Below are 18755 nucleotides of genomic sequence, written 5' to 3' on the forward strand. Positions count from 1 at the left end.
AGAGGAATGGGGGAGGGTGCGTAATAAACAGGTATGTGTTAGTCGAAAGACAAATAGTGAAAGCTGGAAGAATTTTTTTTTTATTCTGTGGGAGCTGGTTTGTTCAGCTTACTCAGTTGTCTTCAAGACTGTTGAACAACATGACTGGCTTTGTTGTAACATTTGGGAAAGCTGCACATCAATACTATTAAAACAGCATTAGTGTCTGGAGAATATTAGCCCTCCTTTGACATGCTTGACCAGATTAATAAAATAAGCAAGGATCGTTTTCTAGAATGCAATTTTTGCACCATTTGAAATTATTGCACAGGTAACAGTGCACCTTCTTTTCCAAAAGGGCAGAAAATCCAATTCTTAAAATTGGTTAACCCCATAGGGAGATAATTTGGCTCTTGGGTGCATCCACCCATGTTGGGCCCCTTCCAAAAGCTGCTGGAAGCAGTTCCTACTCGCTGCGCTGCTGCAGACCTGCAGTATCAATGACAGCAGGTAGGTTTAGGGGCACCTTTGCCCCCACGGTTTGCCTGTAACCTGGTCCCTGCCACTGGCCTCCCCTACCAAGCCGGCTCTTCCATGCACACAGCTACCTCACTGATGGGCTAAAATGCCCTTGCTGCTGCCAGCCCAGCCAGCGGAAACAGGATTCATTGCATCTGGTTTAGGCTGTGTCACTTTATTTCACCCAAAGAGTAAACTGAATGTACATTTTACACAGTTGAATTATGACATTTAATGCAGATTATCCTGAACGTAGACTTTACTGTCTCTGAAACAGTATTCTGCTCTGGATGCGATGTCCTCAGAGCCAGCGGCGCAACTTGGTTGCGCGCAGCCGGCGGCCGGGACCGGCACAGGCGCTTCTTTCTATGTTTTTGCATATAGCCATTTTTCAGAAGCCGGTCTGCACTTTAACAAAGGCGTAACTGGTATGTGCTTGAGACATTAATTCCAGGTTATATGGTTTCCCTGAGAATTGCCATCTGTCATGCTTTTCTGCCTGGAGGTCACTCAAAGTTACCTCGGGTTGGTATCCTAAGACAGTAGGTTGAAAGGAAAAACCGTGTGCTTCGTCTTTAACCCTTAGTTATCCTTTTCCCTTTCAGCGCCCTCCTTGATAGGTATGGTAAGGAAGGACTGGGCTTCCCAAAACAGCATTGCCCTCTCCTGGCAAGAGCCGGACTTTCCCCATGGAGCCATTCTGGACTACGAGATCAAGTACTATGAGAAAGTAGGTCTCACTTACAGCATCACCCAAACTCAGATCCTAAAGAGCAATATGTTTTGTATTTTTAATATGCAAAAAAATACTTTAAACTTTTCACTTTATCCCACACACAACACTATATAAGTAGACATTTTATTTTGTACTGATTTTTTGTTTGTTTACTTCTGACTTGTTACTGACTGTCTTGTTTCACGTCAAAATCAAGTAGAGCAGCAGGCAGGCAGTAGATATACCTGTCTCATTTTCGTAACTACATTTACAGACGTGGATAAATGGGTCATATGCTTGAACATATTTTGATTTATGGACTGTAAAAACTTTACATTAGAGTGACACTGAAACAATACAATTAAGGTGAATGTCAATGTGATTTAATTTTGCAACATTATTTAGCAATAATCTGTGCTTAAATGAGAGTGCACCAGCCTTCTTTAGAAGGTTACAAAAGGTTACAAGAGAGAGAAACTACATGGGATTCATGTCAAATTTCTGGCATTCTGTCAAAATTATGTGATTTCACACAAAAGTGGGCAACAGCTTGCATTACAAGTAAATGTACAAGGTGCACACACAGCACATCGTGTGAAAGCATAATCTGAAGCCTGCTTCTCCCAAAGCACAAAATGCGTTTTGTCATTTCCAGTTGGCTACAGGACCTTGCACTTGCAGTGTAAAATTTAGTGCTAATCAGTGCCTTCATTCCTAGAGACATAGGCAGGATTTTTTGGTGTCCGTACCTTAAACAGTCACCTGCTAAGTCAGTTCCTGCTATTTCTCTGTCCCCATCTGAAAGTCACAATGGAACTAATGGATATGTGAGAAGACCACAAAGAACAGAAACATAAGCCAAGACATGAAAGAAAGATTTAGGGATGTTAGGCTCTGTAAATATCGGAGAATTTTCTTCTTTGGCTGCACTTCTCTATTGAGATTATGCAGCTTTAATGATGCAGAAAAAAAGGGTAAACTGGGAAGAAATCCAAACAATTTAAATAGCACAGCTAGAGGGAGAAGACAGATTGCTTATAATATTCGATAGCCAACGCAAGGAAACCTTACTTTCCTACACTAATGGAAGTCCTTCAGGTTTTGATCCATTACCATAGTAAGCCTCATTATGACTTGCACCGCCCTTGTTTTGTTTGCTGATATTAAAATAATAACCAGGTGAATTAAACAAGAGAAATAGTGAGATTTTATTCAATTGAATAGGAACGATTTCAAATATTCAAGGATGTTAAATTATAAAGCTTATATTCATAAAAACTTTTATCAATAGATTATCTGCCAATATCTGTCAATACTGAGTGACGTGGCAAATAGCTCTCCTTAGAGGTCTAAGGGGAGATAAATGAACTGCTGGCATCTTCCAGTACTGTTGCATAGGAGTTATTTTCTCTCTAAGTCACTAACTGAAATAAATGCGTAGCTCTCGAATACACCTTTTGTTAGTAAGTTAGAACAGGCATGCTCTATCTAGTACTGGGAGTCAGTCTGCTGATTTGCAGTGTTAAATTAGAAAATTATATTTATATAGTGCTGAAGAAATGTACATTATAACTTCAATACTGCGTAAGTATAGCGGCCAAATGCAAATGGGATTTGTACATTGAAAAAAAGAGGGTGTCGGGTATATACAGCAAGTGAAACTGTAATCTTTCAGGCTTCCCAGTAACCCTCAAGGAGGGAAATATCAGCATTTATATTCTCAGCAGCAGTGACAAAATAGGGATGGTGTTGCATACCCACAAGAAATGTGATAAAAGTGAAATAATTGTCTACTGGATTTAGTATGAATTTACCACAAAGACATTCCTCTACTGGAGAGTAAACAATTCAGCTAAGTTCAAGAACAAGTTGAGTATGAAAACCTCAGAAATTTTATTAACGTCTTAAGTAGTCAATAAAAATGCAGAGAACGGTATCCTTAGGTACTAATAAACACACTCATTAGTAAAATAGAACAGCTTTTGCAGTCCTGTCCTTATCCCTTTTTAACTGTCATTTGTGTTTAAAAAAGAAAAGAGGCTTTGTTCTTATATGCAATACAATAAATCGAATGTCTCCATCAAATTCAAACACTAAATACCCCAGTTTCAACAGATTATATCAGTTTCTTAACTTTGTGAAACTCTGAAGAACTCTGCAGGATTTTAAAATTTCACAAGTATGAACTGCTATTTCTTATAAGACACCTTGCTGACATTTGCAAAATTATCAAGATGACATTGAGGAGCATGCTAGGGGAGCATGCTTGCTTTTAATCATAACCAGTAGGAATTCTGCGGCTCATAAATGGAAGTCATATCTTGTCACGTGCTCCCAAGGTTTCATGAAAGATATATAAGCTTACAGAAATCAAGTAGCTGCCTAATAAACTACTACAGCACTCCACAAAATGGGGCAGTTTCCAACAATTTAATAAGTAAGACAAATTAGTGATGGTGAACCCAGAACATAGAGACACATCTTTCCATGCATATCCAGAACAAGCAGAACAAGGGAAGGAGGCTAGACTGTGCTAAATATGCAAGAAATTTATATTTGCACTCCTGTGCAATACGAATTGCACACAGAGAACTATTGAAAGATCAAGCCCTCTCTGTGAAAAATATTTGCATATTCTGAGAAAGACTCTACCAAATAATAAAGAAATAAATAGAGAAGGAAAGTTACACAAGACTATCAATAAGCTACAAGTGTCGAACTCATACATTAATTTAAAAATATACTAAAGCAGCTCAGTAATTTGTCTGCTTTAAAGCACCTTTCATATGGCTTTCATTTCTTCAGTGAATTGTTGCAAAATACTCAGAATCATAACTTAACAAAATATTGTTTGGCTTTCTATCTGTCTCTAAAAATGAAAATCCTGAGAAAATAACAAAACTTTTTTGTGAGCCAATTCTATATGGATTGCACAGATTTTTAGTTTCTTATTTAGGAATACACTGGTACATATTTGTGTGGTTGGCTGACAAGAGGTCACTTTGTTCTGCAGCTTTTCAGCCAAAAATGCAGTGAATATGAGCTGACCTAGAACATAATTAGAGAACTGACTTGGCCTGTGAGGAGAACAAAAATTCCTAGACATTCAGTCCAAGATGCTATGAGGTTTTGTCACAGTAAAGAGAAAAAGTTTTCCTTTGCTTGAATAGTTATGTGATATAACCAGAGAGAGAATATCACGATCTTGAAATAATACTGTATTTTGAGGGCTGGTAGTTGAAATATCTTATCTCTGCTAGATTATGAATCATTCTGAAAACTATACAGTTAGCAACATTTGTCACCTTAGACGATAAGTGAGTCTTTACAGCAACACACAAAAAATCCATTCAATGTTTGACATCTAAGATGTATTCTGAAAAGTATTTCTTCGTAGACCTTCTTTGTAGTCTTCATAGATGCTAAATGTTTGCAAATTATTTCTGTTGATACAGGATGTCTGCCCTATTCTGCAATCTGTTACCTATCCATTCTATTTTTTAATCCTTTAATATCTTTCACAAACAGCCCAGTACTTTTAAAAGAAAAAAATCTCTCATAGGCAGTATTGTCTTTCCCTTTAAAAATCAAACTCCAGATATCAATATAATCTCAGCTTCTTTGCTGATAGTAATCAACTTTTCTTTTATACTTTAAAACTATTACTCAGACACTGACCAAAGCTTTTACTTTTTGAGAGATTCCAGGGCATTGTACTCTATTTACCTCTCGCCAAAAAGGCCGCATGTTCGAGTCAAATGGAGGAGTGGGATAAGATGTGGCCTTGTTACAGCCTTGTAATGAAGCCGAGTCCTTCTCTGGGAATTCCCTAACGGGAAAGGAGACGCAGCACACAGTGGATATAAACCATACCAGCTGCACTTCAGGTTGTGCAGTTGAATTGGAAAAAGCTTATTCCTCCCCTTTTCCACCCAAACCCTTAAAGTTAATCATCAAAAATTAATGCTCCCCAAGAGCTGTATTAAGCATACCAAGCTGTATACATATCAGCAACTGTATTAAGTTTAAGTTCTCCCATATGGCCCAAATACACCACCTGGATTATATTTTCTGTTACGCACAAGATGATATATAATTAGCTGAGGAAGCCGGTCTATAGAGAAGACGTTTTAATAGGATGTACCCACGCAATATCCCAAGGCATTGCGATGACATCTCCAAATAGAGAATATCTTTTGGAGCAGGATGTAGGATGGAGGGGCTGGCTGATGTTTCTTTGCTCTCTTGTCTTTTGATGAAATTTACACTAAAGCCAAATCCCTTTGACAAAATCCTTCATTTTGTTGGCAGACTCAATTTGCAACTCACAGGCAGTTTTCACGTAAAAATTTTAACCCACCTCCATATGACAGTGAGTGGACAGGATATGTAGGATGTCAGATATGACTTTTCCTCCATTCCAGTATTATTTAGAGTTGAATTAATAAATAAAAGAGAGAAAATAACTGAGCAGTAGTGGCAAGGGGGAAATTAGTTTTCCAATGAGATTTTAAAAAGAGATGAAGAACCGATGAAGCAGACAGATAGAGGAAAGTACCAGATATAAAGAATTAGAAACCAGTATGACCTTGTTAATTTTTCTAGCAGTCTACAGCCGTATTTACTTAACTTACACGAGAAACGATGCTCCTTCTTAAAATCCAATATTAAAACAAACACTGCTATTTCTTTGAATATTCATTGATATGAATTAAAATGAGCCATCCTGAATTTGAGTAGTAAAATACATAAGAGACCTTGAGGTAAATGACTTGGTAGGAATAATGTGAAGATTTAAGACTATAGATGCGTAATGTTTTGAATGACAGAATTATTTTTACAAAAATTAATATGGAATATTATAAACAAGAAAGTAATTTTGTCTTTCAGAATTGTTTGCCTACAATAGTATTCTGTAGTTGAAAGCAAATCTATCTGTCTAGAAATATGTGCACGGTATTATTTCAAAGCCATAGTAGTGTATATGTACAATAAATTACATACTCTGCGCTTTGACGGCAGAAAGATGTGGCACTCGGTGCACGTACAGAGGTATGAACTGATATCCTTGCCATTTTTTTCCACACTTTTTGAGGACAGAGAATCTTGTGATATGCTCAGTACCACACTGAAGACTAGCACAGCAATAGCACAGTCCTGGGAGCCCTGGGAACGCATCAAGCTCACTTTCACGCCTGTGCCCAAGTTGTTTCATTCCAGCTTTTTTTCCCGTGTGAACTGCCACTGTAAGGTGCGTGACTCATCCTGGTTTAGGACAACAGATGTTCCTCTGTGTCTTCTCCAGCTAAGGAGATATTTCATGATGATCCTTTCAGATTAATTCATTTCTGCTCAGGCAGAACCTGACCCTGCTTGAGTATCAGCTGGAATCTAACCTAAATGAACAGGAGTCATACACGTTCTCATTAGACAAGATATGGATGCTTCTTATAAGAAGCCATGTCATGTAGATCAGACAATCCTCTGAATTTCTGGGTGACAGTTTGGAAAGGTGAAGTAAAATTAGTCATTTCTCTTCTATAGTCCCATGCCTTTCTGGGAGGTCTCTGTGACATGTGTGAGGATCATTGACCCTCAACCTCCTTACTACTTACATAGCTGAACCACACCAGACTTTCCACCTCTTTAATTACAATTTTGCATAATGTTTAACTGAGTTAGAAGGATCACATTTTTTCAGATACAACTATGTTACAACTTCCCTATTTCCCTTAAGTACCTGCTATTACTTCCTTGGTTCAGATTTTGCTTTTATGTGAGATTTTTAAACCATGAAGAATAATACATGCACCAGCTCCAATCCACATGAGGCTGAAGGGAGCCTGCAGACTGTGTCACATTATTCATCAGCAGGCGTAGTTCATTTGGTCCTGTTGTGGCTGGATTGTCAGCATGTACTGGTTCTTTCTCTGGGCATATTCTTTTATTGTTGCTATACCTACCATAACATGCTTGATACCCTTGCAAGCTTCCTGACTTGATTTTAAAGTCAACGTCAGTGACAAGCTTGGGGAGTAGGCAAAGGCTTATAACAATAGGGAGCATATGAGCACTTCAGGTATCTGGCCAGTCAGTGAGTATACTCAGTATAAAATAGCGAGCACTATCCTGTTAGCGTTGAATGATCAGCTGGATTATTTTTTGCCTCATGCTAATCATTCTCTTTTAAAACGAAGACTTTGCTCCTGTAATATTTTTCAATTATTCGAATTATTTGAGGCGTAAGTAGGAATCTGCTGCCTACAAGTAAAATGTTTCTGATGTGACTAGAAGTAAGAAATGTAGAGCTCGTGCAATAATACATTTTCATTACATTTTCAGCACGTAGTCATAAAAACAAGAGCATTGAGTAATTTGGATGTATAAGAGCTTTTGGATAGTAGTATTAAGCAGACCTTAGTATTTGACCATAGCTGCAGGAATAGATCAGCATGTTGCAGCAAGGCGCCAGGGCTCCAAGGAGCGCCTCTGGCATTCTCCGCCATTCAGAGCTCCTGGGAAATGAACCATGTCTGGTGAATGTTTTTAAAAAATAATCACTACAAATGCGCTTTGGGAGATAATCATTAAAATGAAATCTCCTAGCTTATTTTAGCATAGTAAGTGATGTTAAACAAGCTTCTCAGTTTTCCTATTCTGCTGTTATTAACCTAGTTTCCCAAGAGAAGAACTGTAAAAGCCTTAGATTTTAAAAAGAGAAAAAAATAAGTCTCAGAACTGTTGAAAATGAGAGTGAATAATTATGAGACTCTCTGACCAGATATAATTTTTGCCTGCAGGAAAGAACCTAAGGACCTTGCAGCAGCGATTATTAATGACACTGATATAATTACTATTAGGAGAAAAAGGAATCTGGCCTCTAAATATCAATTACATGCAGCAAAGGGTTTATCAAAGAAGTTCTGAGCTAGGCCTTCTCCATTAGGTGCCTGGTTTGGCTAGTCTCCTAATCGTTGTCATCAATTATTTAAAGATAGCTTCTAAAACTTTGTATTTAATAATAAAGTAGACTAGAGAGCTATTACTATTGTTGTTCCTGCTGAACCAAAAAATCTCGACGAGAAATATAGTGCTGTTTAAGCAAGCCTAGTGGATTTGATTTAAAAAAAAAAACATAGTTCAGTCTCTGCTGATCTTGTGTTCTTGTCTGTAGCCAATACCATTTTCCCCAAGGAAAATTGCACATACGATGCTTATTCCAGTAACTGCTGGAAGAGCTGCACAAATGTAGTAAAAGTGCATTAATGGTTTTGAATAAATGGTTTTCAAACTCTTTCAAAGACATAGGCATAGGAGGTATGCATAATATTACAAGACAACAAACAGCACCACACTGCTAGTTCCATACCTCAAAGAAAGCTAAGCAAGCTAAATCCACTGACAGCAGAGGTTGATTCCTACTAAAAGGAATTATTAAACATTTTTTCTAGCCATTCGGCATTTGAACTTCAGAAGAAATAGTTTTAAAAATAGTTTACTGACACAGCAGAAATAATAATATTAGCCACAGGAATCAGCTGTTAATCTTAAGCATGTGATTAGGTAGGGTCAGAAATCAAATGCAGCTATTTTACAGGGCGGTAAGTTTCGGCTCACTCCCGAAGACACACTTTAGATTAATTTGGTGAACACATTGTAAAAAAGAAAGGTTGTCTCTTCGGGGAGAATATATCAGTTGCACAAAAGGAAGTGGTAAGAAGTTTAACATGTTTAATCCTGAATTAACAAAATAGAGAATATACTCTCAACTTAAAACATTTTATTATTGTTGTTGTTATTGTTGTTGTTGCTGTTATTATTAACAAGTTTCAGTATGTTCACCTTTGAGTTTAGGTGCAGTAAGTTTTAGCAGTATCTGAAGTTCCCTCAGGTACCTTAACACACATTCAGGACTCAAACTTTGGGTTTGAAAGTTTGACATATTTTTACAGAAAGAATGGTGAGTTTCATGAGCAATGATCTAAATATAACTAGCGTAGCTGCCAAAAGATGGCCATCTAAGCAAAAATAATTTCCCTATAAATAAGTTAAATACAGTGTCCAGGTCTCCATTTCCCTAAAACCTGTCAGAATATTTCCTTTAGATCTTCTTAAAATAAGAATTAGCTTTAAAGTTCCCAAAAGTCTTAATCTATGAGCCCAAACTATTTTAAAAACTGAAGCTAGGACGATGTTTTCATAATACACAAACTGCTTACTGTTCATAAATTGTTCTTTCACAACCATAAAGGTGGATTCGCAGATTAAATCAAGAAGATATGTACCTAGAGATTATATCTTTGTCTAAATGAAAGAACGTTCCAATATGAGGTATCATTTCACTTGCAGCTTTTTCCTGCAATCCTTGATGCATTCAGGAGATATTTGGGGAGACACAGGTAAAAAGACATGTATTCCTTTTTCGGGGAAAAACAAAGAAAGTTCCTTTTTTTTCCATCTCTTCTTCTGAGACTGCATTGCAACTGCACACTAATCATGCAGAAGGACAGATTGTATTTAGTTTCCCACTGTTAACATTTTTTTCACACTGAAATGGAGACAAAGCCACTGACTGCATAATATAGGCAACCTCTTTTTTATTAAGTAGAGATGTCCCCAAAGCAGTCATTCTGGGAGAAAGGAGAAAAATCCAAAGGGAAAGAGGAAGCTCTTTTAAGGAGAGCCATTCCATTTTCATGCAATAAAGCGTACTATTTCCATCTTAAATATTAGTATAAGCATTTTACTATCTATTAAATAAAAGCTGTGGGTTTGGTGGTGGTGAGGCGTGGTTGTTGGAATGAAAAATACACATTAAAGTAGCTTTTCATTTAAATGCATGATTTCATTAGTCAACTTGAATTCATAGAAACGCTATGTTTTTCAGTAACTCACATGTTGTTTTGTTAGTTTTGTACGCTAAAAAATAATGAATGTTTACTTTGTTGATTTAAAGAAACATAAAGTAAAAATTCTCTCTTTTTCTTTTCTTTTTTTTTTTTTTGATGTATTAGTATTAATAGTTTCAAAGTGCCCTTTCTTGTTGTTCTTGTCAGGGAGGCAGGGTTAACAACCTATTATTATGTACTCCTTACCGAGCTGTTAATAGCTTTAGTCTTTTGCAGGAATTCACCTGCTGCTCATCAAAACATTTATGTTGCTGTAGGAACTTCACCAGGTTGATGCATCTTGTATTTGCAATGACCTTGCACAAACTATCTGATTTTTCTTGCATATACTGCCAGAAGTACTAACATATTATATTAACACAATGGCAATTCTTTAGTGACTGAGACAGCTCTTCTTTTTTAAAAAGGTATTGTCATCTGTCTGTAAATTGCTTTAAAATTTTTTCAGATTGTTTGTTTGTTTGTTTTTACCAACTCCAAAAATATTATTTCTGCTGAAGTTACTTAAATTAGAAATGGGCACTTCCCTGGTAAAAAAAAAGGAACAAAACTTGCTTTGTCAGTTTTGAAAGTAAAATCAGCATTTTAGTTTACTTGTCAGATTGTTTACTTTGTCCTTTGAAATTCATGTTAAACTAGTTGGAAAAAATATTTCCATTTTTGCTTTATACTCCTCTATTAACTCACTGAGGTGTTTGAAGAAAACATAAATTTAAATAATATGCTATATTTATTGTTGATGTAATGCCAGGATCTGCAATACAGTCATGACGCCAGAGATGAATTCAGCCCTTCTGAGTTAACATTACAAGAGAGATGTTTGCTGTCTGCCTACATTGAGATACAAAAAAATGCACACACGTGCACAAATACACAAAGAATGTGATATTTCAGTGACTTTTCAATAGCTATTGATATATTTATATCTGAAGAGGTTTGCATAATGAAAAACACTATACAATCTCAAAGGATTGTCCCTATATATAGATCAGCAGGTTCCCTCTTGCCTCCCTATTATTATTTGTATTGGAGTGATTGAAGTCAAACTTTAGTTAGTGTCAGAGTTTGTATTTTAGAGCCAAAATTTTTCCTCCAAAATTGATTTTTGTTGGGTGGTGTTGAAATCTATATTAATATTGTCAACATTATTCTATATTTATAAGTCCTGATTTTCTCTGAAAAGGACAGTAGTTGTCCCAAAGAACTGTATACACAGTTAGCATGTGAAAGACTCGTTATCATATAACATTCATGTAGATTTAAATTAATCCTAATGACTTCAGTCATTTATTCCATAGCAATCTGAATCAATATTATCTATAAAAGTAGGTATTTTGCTTAATAATAAAAGGAATAGCTTTGTTAATACCACTGAACCACAGTTAATAGCTCTCTTATGTGTATCTATGAACCAAGTAAACAACTATGAATAGTTTTGCTTTAAGTATGGCTTGGTTCCAAGCTGTCGTATATCAGTAAGGATCTTTTCTGTATTTGCCAGCTAGGCAATATTAGTAGCAAATGAAAACAGAAAAGTGTACTTTAGTCTGCTCTTCTAAGAATAAAAGATATTTATGTAGAAGATTCAACCTAGGCTCAAACCAATCTTAAAATCAACCCACGCAGTCACTATACCTGTCCTAACACCCTGAAAGGCTGAAACACATTTTAAAAAGGAGTTGGAAAGGCTTGTTGCCTCAAAAAGTTTTTAATACAGTATGTAGTTTTCACAAGGGTGTTTGTAAAAATGCCTACATTACACTCAGCAGTTAAAATTTTCCAGCAAAGTGTTACAAACCTGACAAAATGTCCAGCAACAGGAGCCCTGATCAAAATCCTGGACCTAACTACCTATGGGTATTGTAGGGATTCTGAAATTTGGTAAATTAAGCCATTTTCAGCAGCAGCACCATTAGAGCTGAGTTTCGTGTAGCTGACTCAGTGCTGTACTATATTTTTAGGATCGGTAGATTCATTTGAATTTCACAGGTTTGAAAATATGTTGTGCTTTTTTTGCCAAAATAGAGCATTGGCTACATTGTATTGTAGCAAGTCACCATCATTGTAGAAGTCTTCTGAAAAATTGGATCATTGCTCTTGTATTGAAATTCCACTTCATTTGTAAGATGCTTCCTCACGTTAAAAATATCTTCACACTTCAATGTGAAATAGGGGAACCACGATTTTGGGTTCTGCCATGAAGGAATGCAGCAGTTTTGCGTGATTTGACCAATACTGATAATGTTAGGCGTGAGAAGATTGCCTGCCATATGTCTCAGCAACTTAGAGACCTTCAGGTATTTGGACTGTGGCTTTTTACATTACAGTTCTTTTACATCACGAGTTGTTCTTTTTTGTTATCCTTCCTCCAGGGTCTTGCATTTTCAGTTTTAAAATTCTGTTATCCAGCGACATATTTCCCATCTGTAACTAGAAGTACTGTTCCTATGATATACAGAGATATGTTGAGTTTGACTGAACAAATCACCGATATTCATGATTATTCACTATTTCTTATAGACAAGGAACTAGAGTATACTCAATGAAATCATCAGGAAGCAGATTTAAAACAAAAAAAATCCCAGTATTTTTAAAAAACAGTTTGTAATTAAACTTGTTGCCTAAGGATGTTTTGGTTCAAAAAAATAATTAAGTAAATTCATAGAAGAAAAGTCCACAAGCTGTAAAACACAGTGAAGCAAATTTAGTTGATTCAGAAACCCACTAATCTGCAGATTGCTGGACCCTAGGGGAGTGTTAAAGGTGAGCATGGGGAGAAAGAACCTGTACTGCTTATGTGGAGTCTCAAGTGTGCAGTGGCATATATAGGACCCGATTCAGAATTTTGAACTATGAATCTTATATACCAAATTAATGACTTGGGAATTAGCCCACTAGCTGTATGTACGTGGTTCTCTGGGCTTGTTTCACAGCAAAGAAAGTCACAGAAGGCTTCCAATCTTCAAATTTTGCAGGATTGCATCTGTTTCCTATAACCTGTATTTGCCAGTGGGTTTATTATCTCACTATGAAGTACACTTTAGTGCTAAGTATCTCAGAAGAAACTGTGCTTTACTGTCCAAAAATGACAGCAAAACTTTTCAATGTGACTTGAGTTGATTTTTACCATTAGTAAGCTAGTTCATGCTTGCAGTACCTCCTTGCTTCTTCCCAAATGGAAAGACAGTGCAAGGGAAAAGAAAATTAAAATGAGTGAAAAAATAAGAAAAAACTTCAGGGATAACTGGAGAGGCTGACATTTTTATATGCTGAAGTAGAAAGACTCCTGGAGGTACCGGTGCAAAGGTTTTCACTGGTAAATATTTTTAATTAGCAAACAAATGTTATCAGGGTAGCTCATAACTGCTAGAAAGATGGAATTTAATATCTGCGCTTATCCGACAAGTCACGTTCCCCAGCTCCCTTTATTATATTCTGAATTGCACCCTGTTCCATCACCAACTTAAGGCACAGACCTGTTTTTATTCCTTTCGATTTAATCTCCTTGTCAGTATGATCAGCAGTGTCCTATCTGCTGCCTTCACACCTGCTGTTCCCGTTTGGCCCGCCACGTTCACCACACAGCTTTTGCTGTGCCCACCTCACCTCGTTGTGCTGGCAAGAATGTTAACACTGTTTTAGAGTCACCCTGTCCTCATCTCTCCTCATTTAATTTTCTCTTTTTCATGGTTCACCTCACATCAACTCATTTCTGCCTTTCCAGATATATAATCCAATTAAAATTAGGTTTGGCTGGGTTTTGACCTTTCCATATTTTCTTTATGATTGGTTATCTGTTCTTCCCCTTTTCTTGTTGACAGCTTCACTTTACGTATGCAGAAAGTGATGAGCTGACTGACAGGCAATCAAAATATAAAATATTGAAAGGCCAAACAGGTAAAGCACACTTCAGTATTTCAGCTCCCCAAACTGTTACATCTCAGATTAATCACAAGGGAGGTCGAGAAGGGAAGGGAGAAGATTACAACCTGAAGTGGCTGATGCCTTAAAATGCTGCAGGTTTCTTCTCTGAAGCAAATACAAGAGCCATCAGCAATTTTCTCTATGGCCCTACTTTTTTCCTGTCAGAGTTTTCATCTTAGTTCAAACTGGTCTCCAGATCTTTGTAATCACTTTTCCAAATTTAAGTTTTTTGGTCAGCTGGAAACCAAAGGTACAAGATTTTTAGGAAGTGTTTTGTTAAGAATATGAATGGTATCTTTGACTATTATTTCTATTATTGTAATTTTTTTATCACTCTATGTTGCAATGAGAATTTACCTAATCATGTTGATTATATTGTAATCAGATAGTAATTAATGTTAAAAGCACATTTTTGGACCTGTGAGTCTTTTCTTTAGTATCTTCCAAATGTTACTGCTGGCGTTCATGTTAATAGATATACTATAGGTCAAGATCGTCTTCTAAGAGAAAATCATGCACAAAATTAGTAAAGATAAAGAAGCTTTCAAAGACAGACTTTGAGTTTCCCAGGTGTAGTTAATTTTACTGATTTCAGTGTAATTACCCTTCATCTCAACAATCTATGTAATATGAGAAGCACGATATGACTGGGGCAATAGGCATTCAGAAATAGTATTATGGAAATATTTTATTGCAAAGAAACAAAATGAGTATTTTTGGGGACAAATTAGTTATGAAAGGAATATAGGCAGTATAAATCAAAGGCCATTTCCATAAATTAGAGCTGCGGGGGCTGTGTTTTTCTTGGAAAACACAGACAGTAAGTACAAACTCCACAGTTAGCTTTGTCTTTAATAGATTCTATTTAAACTGATTAATCACATATTGACTATACCTAGCAATTACCTACTGTTTTATTCTAATGTGTATCACAACATTAAAGTTCAGCTGACTCTGAAGGTAATTAAGTGCCATCATAGCTGATTCCATGAGAAAAGTAAGGAAGAGGTGGGAGATTTCATTTCACAATGGACCAGAGCTATGATTAATAAAAATTCCTATCTTCCAGAATTGTGGCCATTCCTTTAAAATAATGATGCGTCCTCTGTAGGTCACATTGTGTATATCCTTCAAACTGATGTATCTAGGAAAGAGGAAAAATGTGACCAAGTGGTCTCATAAAAGATTCTTTTTCATTATTGGTGCTTTTATTTAAACATTGATAACGTCTGAATCATGGAGCTCCGAATCTTCTTTACTTTAATGTGGTACTTATTCAGCTTTGACATTGTGCTTTAGTGCGCAGGAGAAAGACCTGGTCCCTGTGGTATACAGATTGAATCTCTATTAGTATTTCTTTATGTTAAGCGATAGCCTCCAAAAAGGCCAAGCAGGATTATATGGCTTAAGTACAGAATTTTCATGTTGGAGGACAATGGATATAAACTATAAAATCTATTTGCAAGCCGTTGATAGTAAATTCAGTTACTGTCTCCCTGGGTTCTTTCCGCACACATGCATTTGGAAGCTGTAGTTACACAATAAGTATGTTTTCAGCTGGCAGAAGCCTTTAAAAACCCTTTCCCCAGCATCAGTTTAAGAAGGCTTTTCAGTTACTCATGGGACTCAATGAACTGAATACCTTGATTGTCATTCATAAAATAAGCTAGAGACAGAGTAAACTGCAAGAGAGTGGTAATTCCTGGAGTTCCCATTATATATTTTAAATGATAGAAAATTATATTTGGTTATCTTTTTCAATTGCTGAAATAAGGACTGATATTATGTTGAGTAGAGCCGTGTTTCTCTTTCCCACTCAAATATTAACGGTGACAAATGTTGTATGCCTGAAAGTGCCTGGATTTTTATCAGTGCTTTTCTGGTAAAGTTAATCTTTTAAAGGTTATTTGAGCACTATAAGCAAAATTCAGCATTTCAGCTTTTATTTCCATTGATCTTTTTTTTTGCACTAACCATTTTTAGTTATATATACTTTTCCTCACCCATAACATCAGAATGTAAACTCGTTGATTGCAGTATGAGTCTAAACTGATAAAAGTTCATCACATTTTGGTTAGTCTTTATCAATATTTTATTTCATATATGTGCACAAAGTCTTCATTTCTGTGCTGTTTCCCTCTGAAGTAAGATGGGGATCAAATTAGAGAGCAGCATGTTCACATAGGTGTGGCATGTGGAGGTTTATCTTTTTGTTTGCAAGTGTTAGTGTCATCAGAGGGAATCCCCTTTCTTTTGAGCATATGAGAAAAATGGTAATACTCTTCACGATAATATCGCATCTGGATATTGAATGAATATGACAGTCATTAATAAAGTAGCTACTTTCAATGAGGCATAATGAAGAACTATCATTTAATCTGATGATGTCATACAATGGAAATGTTTCATTACAGCATATCTTGATGGGACGGATCCAGCTATTCTGGTGCATTGCAAAAGTAGAAAGCTTTTCATTATTTTTTATACTCAGATCCTGCTACTCCATGAAATCAGTTTGTCTAGTCTTAGACCATTAGCACCATTGTAATTTCCGTACAGTCAGTCAATTTCTTGTAGATATGAAAAAATGTCTTGACTATAAAGCCAAGTATAAAATTAGGATAGATACAGAAGAGGTGGCTGCAGGAAAGAGTTTGATTCTGAGATGTGCTCGTGTTCATGCATAGACCAATCTGTCATGGATTTGTGAACACTGTCTGTCATAATCAGAATTGAATCCACTGACAAGAAGAATCACACAAACAATAAGAAAAATATAGTTTCCTTAGAAACAGATAGCATTTTCAAAGTTTATAATATAATTCTGTTTAACTTGGATAGTTAGTCATAGGCTCTGTATTACATTGTGTAACAACATTGACATCACTTGTCATTTGGATTATATTTATGTTTTAATTACAGATATTCACCAAGATAAATTTGCAGTAGGCTATGGAAGAGGTCTTATGAATTTCCTCATATCGGATTCTGACTAGTAGTTATATTAGTACATTATATTAGATAGACTCCTTTAACTTATGTTTAAACCCTCAGCCCCTGTGTTCTCAGAACTGCTTCTTGTGAGTCCTATGCCATCTTAAGATCACAAATGCTGCTCTGATAATGTGAAGGATCAGAGCATTTCTTTTACTTCTCCTTTTATATGAATTCTGAGCCGTATATAATGGCCAACAGTTCACTTACTACTTACATGCAATGGGAAATACAGCCATATCAGTGAAACTTTTCTTTTATTTTGCAGGTTTTGTAGTAGTCCTCTGTAGTTATCAAGAAATACAGAACAGATGTAGTCCTTGACATTTCCCATTGATCCTGGTCTCATCACTGTCCAGGTCAGAGATCTATCACTGACCATACTGTGGCTCCTTCTAGCCCACAAAACCATGCTTCCTTCCAATGGAAAATAGGGTGCATGGCAGAAGGACTGATATATGTCTAAATTTTTCCACAACATAAAATCAGGGTCTGGTAAAAGCATGCACTAACATCCAGGAAGTACATCCAAGTCCTGCAGTTTAAAATTCACTTTTTAAACCCAGAATCCATGCAAAAGTAAGTGCGTATTTTCTGTGGCAAGAATAAAACAAAGCATCCCATACTTCTCTGCAGATTGAAATTGTATTTTTTTATTCTGATACCATCTTTAGCCTCCCTGGGAAAGATCATGGCAGAAGGAGTGGCCAATCTTGAGAGCCACCCCCATCAACCTCAAACTGCGCCTCTCTGTGGAAAGCTCTGGCTTTCCAGATAGGCTGCAGATCTTGTCATTGTCATGAGAAGGGAGTAATGGCAAAGCATCTCTCTCTGGAGAATTGTCTTATGCATGAATCCAGTCCAAAAAGGCTGATTTCTTTGTGTGAAACATTCACATAAAACAATGTGAAGTTTCCAGCTATTAATCGTTTTGTCTGGAGTTTGAGCAACTGTCTCCTCAGGTACAGGCTTCTGAAGCTTTTTCTTCTCAAACGCACCAAGGTGACAGGTTCCCTTTCCCCTATTTCACTTGTAATAACAAATCCTACCCCCTTTCCCATATGACAGCAGTATTACTTTAATCATCATGTATTCCTAGACATCGTTTTTTGGACTGTGTGATGGATGGTGTAAGAGGCTGCAGAAAGTAAAGAAGAAAGGAGATGGGAGGGCACGGAGATGGGACCCCTCAGGGCTTCCTGCAGGCAGCCCCAGGCGGGTGGTCAGGGGGCAGCAAGCCTTGGAGGTGACCAAAATACCTTCCACCGCCCAGAAGGGACAGGCAGAGATGGCTGCCCCTCAGGAAGTTGCTGTTAGCCACAGCCTGCCCACACGGACGGAGGGACCCATTTTGTTGATTAAATGTTACCATCACAGTCCTTGCCACACTCATTGTCTTTGATCAACTAAAAATAATAAATTATACTTGATAAATGTCTGTCCACACCCCAGGCTGGGGAGCCGCTATATCCCAAATGCTATGTTTTACACAAGCAATAGTTAGCCTGTAATAACAGATTTAGCTCAGATTGTTTTTTTCAGAAGTCATTCACAGTTCTTTGCTGCCACTGGCCTTGTTCTGCAGGCTCAGGGAGTAAAACTTATCATTGGATCTTGGGGAGCCTCCACCAATTTTTGACAAAATTTCCATTTCCATCCTTCTCTGAAGGAAACTATTTCTTTTTACAATTCCATCAAATTATTCTGAAACTTCG

At 36.8% G+C, this 18755-nt stretch overlaps 1 protein-coding gene across 3 annotated transcripts in view; it reads left to right on the top strand.

The window, feature by feature from the left end:
- The window catches only part of EPHA6 (EPH receptor A6), a 515739-nt gene that overhangs the window by 358498 nt on the left and 138486 nt on the right, over positions 1-18755 (top strand). For all 3 annotated transcript variants that reach the window (XM_075169512.1, XM_075169520.1, XM_075169531.1), the window contains one exon: positions 1104-1228. In XM_075169512.1, coding sequence (XP_075025613.1) covers positions 1104-1228 — 125 coding nt within the window. The remainder of the gene's footprint in view (positions 1-1103; positions 1229-18755) is intronic.

The sequence above is a fragment of the Calonectris borealis genome, chromosome 1 (assembly GCF_964195595.1).
Source record: "Calonectris borealis chromosome 1, bCalBor7.hap1.2, whole genome shotgun sequence".
NCBI classification, from domain to species: domain Eukaryota; kingdom Metazoa; phylum Chordata; class Aves; order Procellariiformes; family Procellariidae; genus Calonectris; species Calonectris borealis.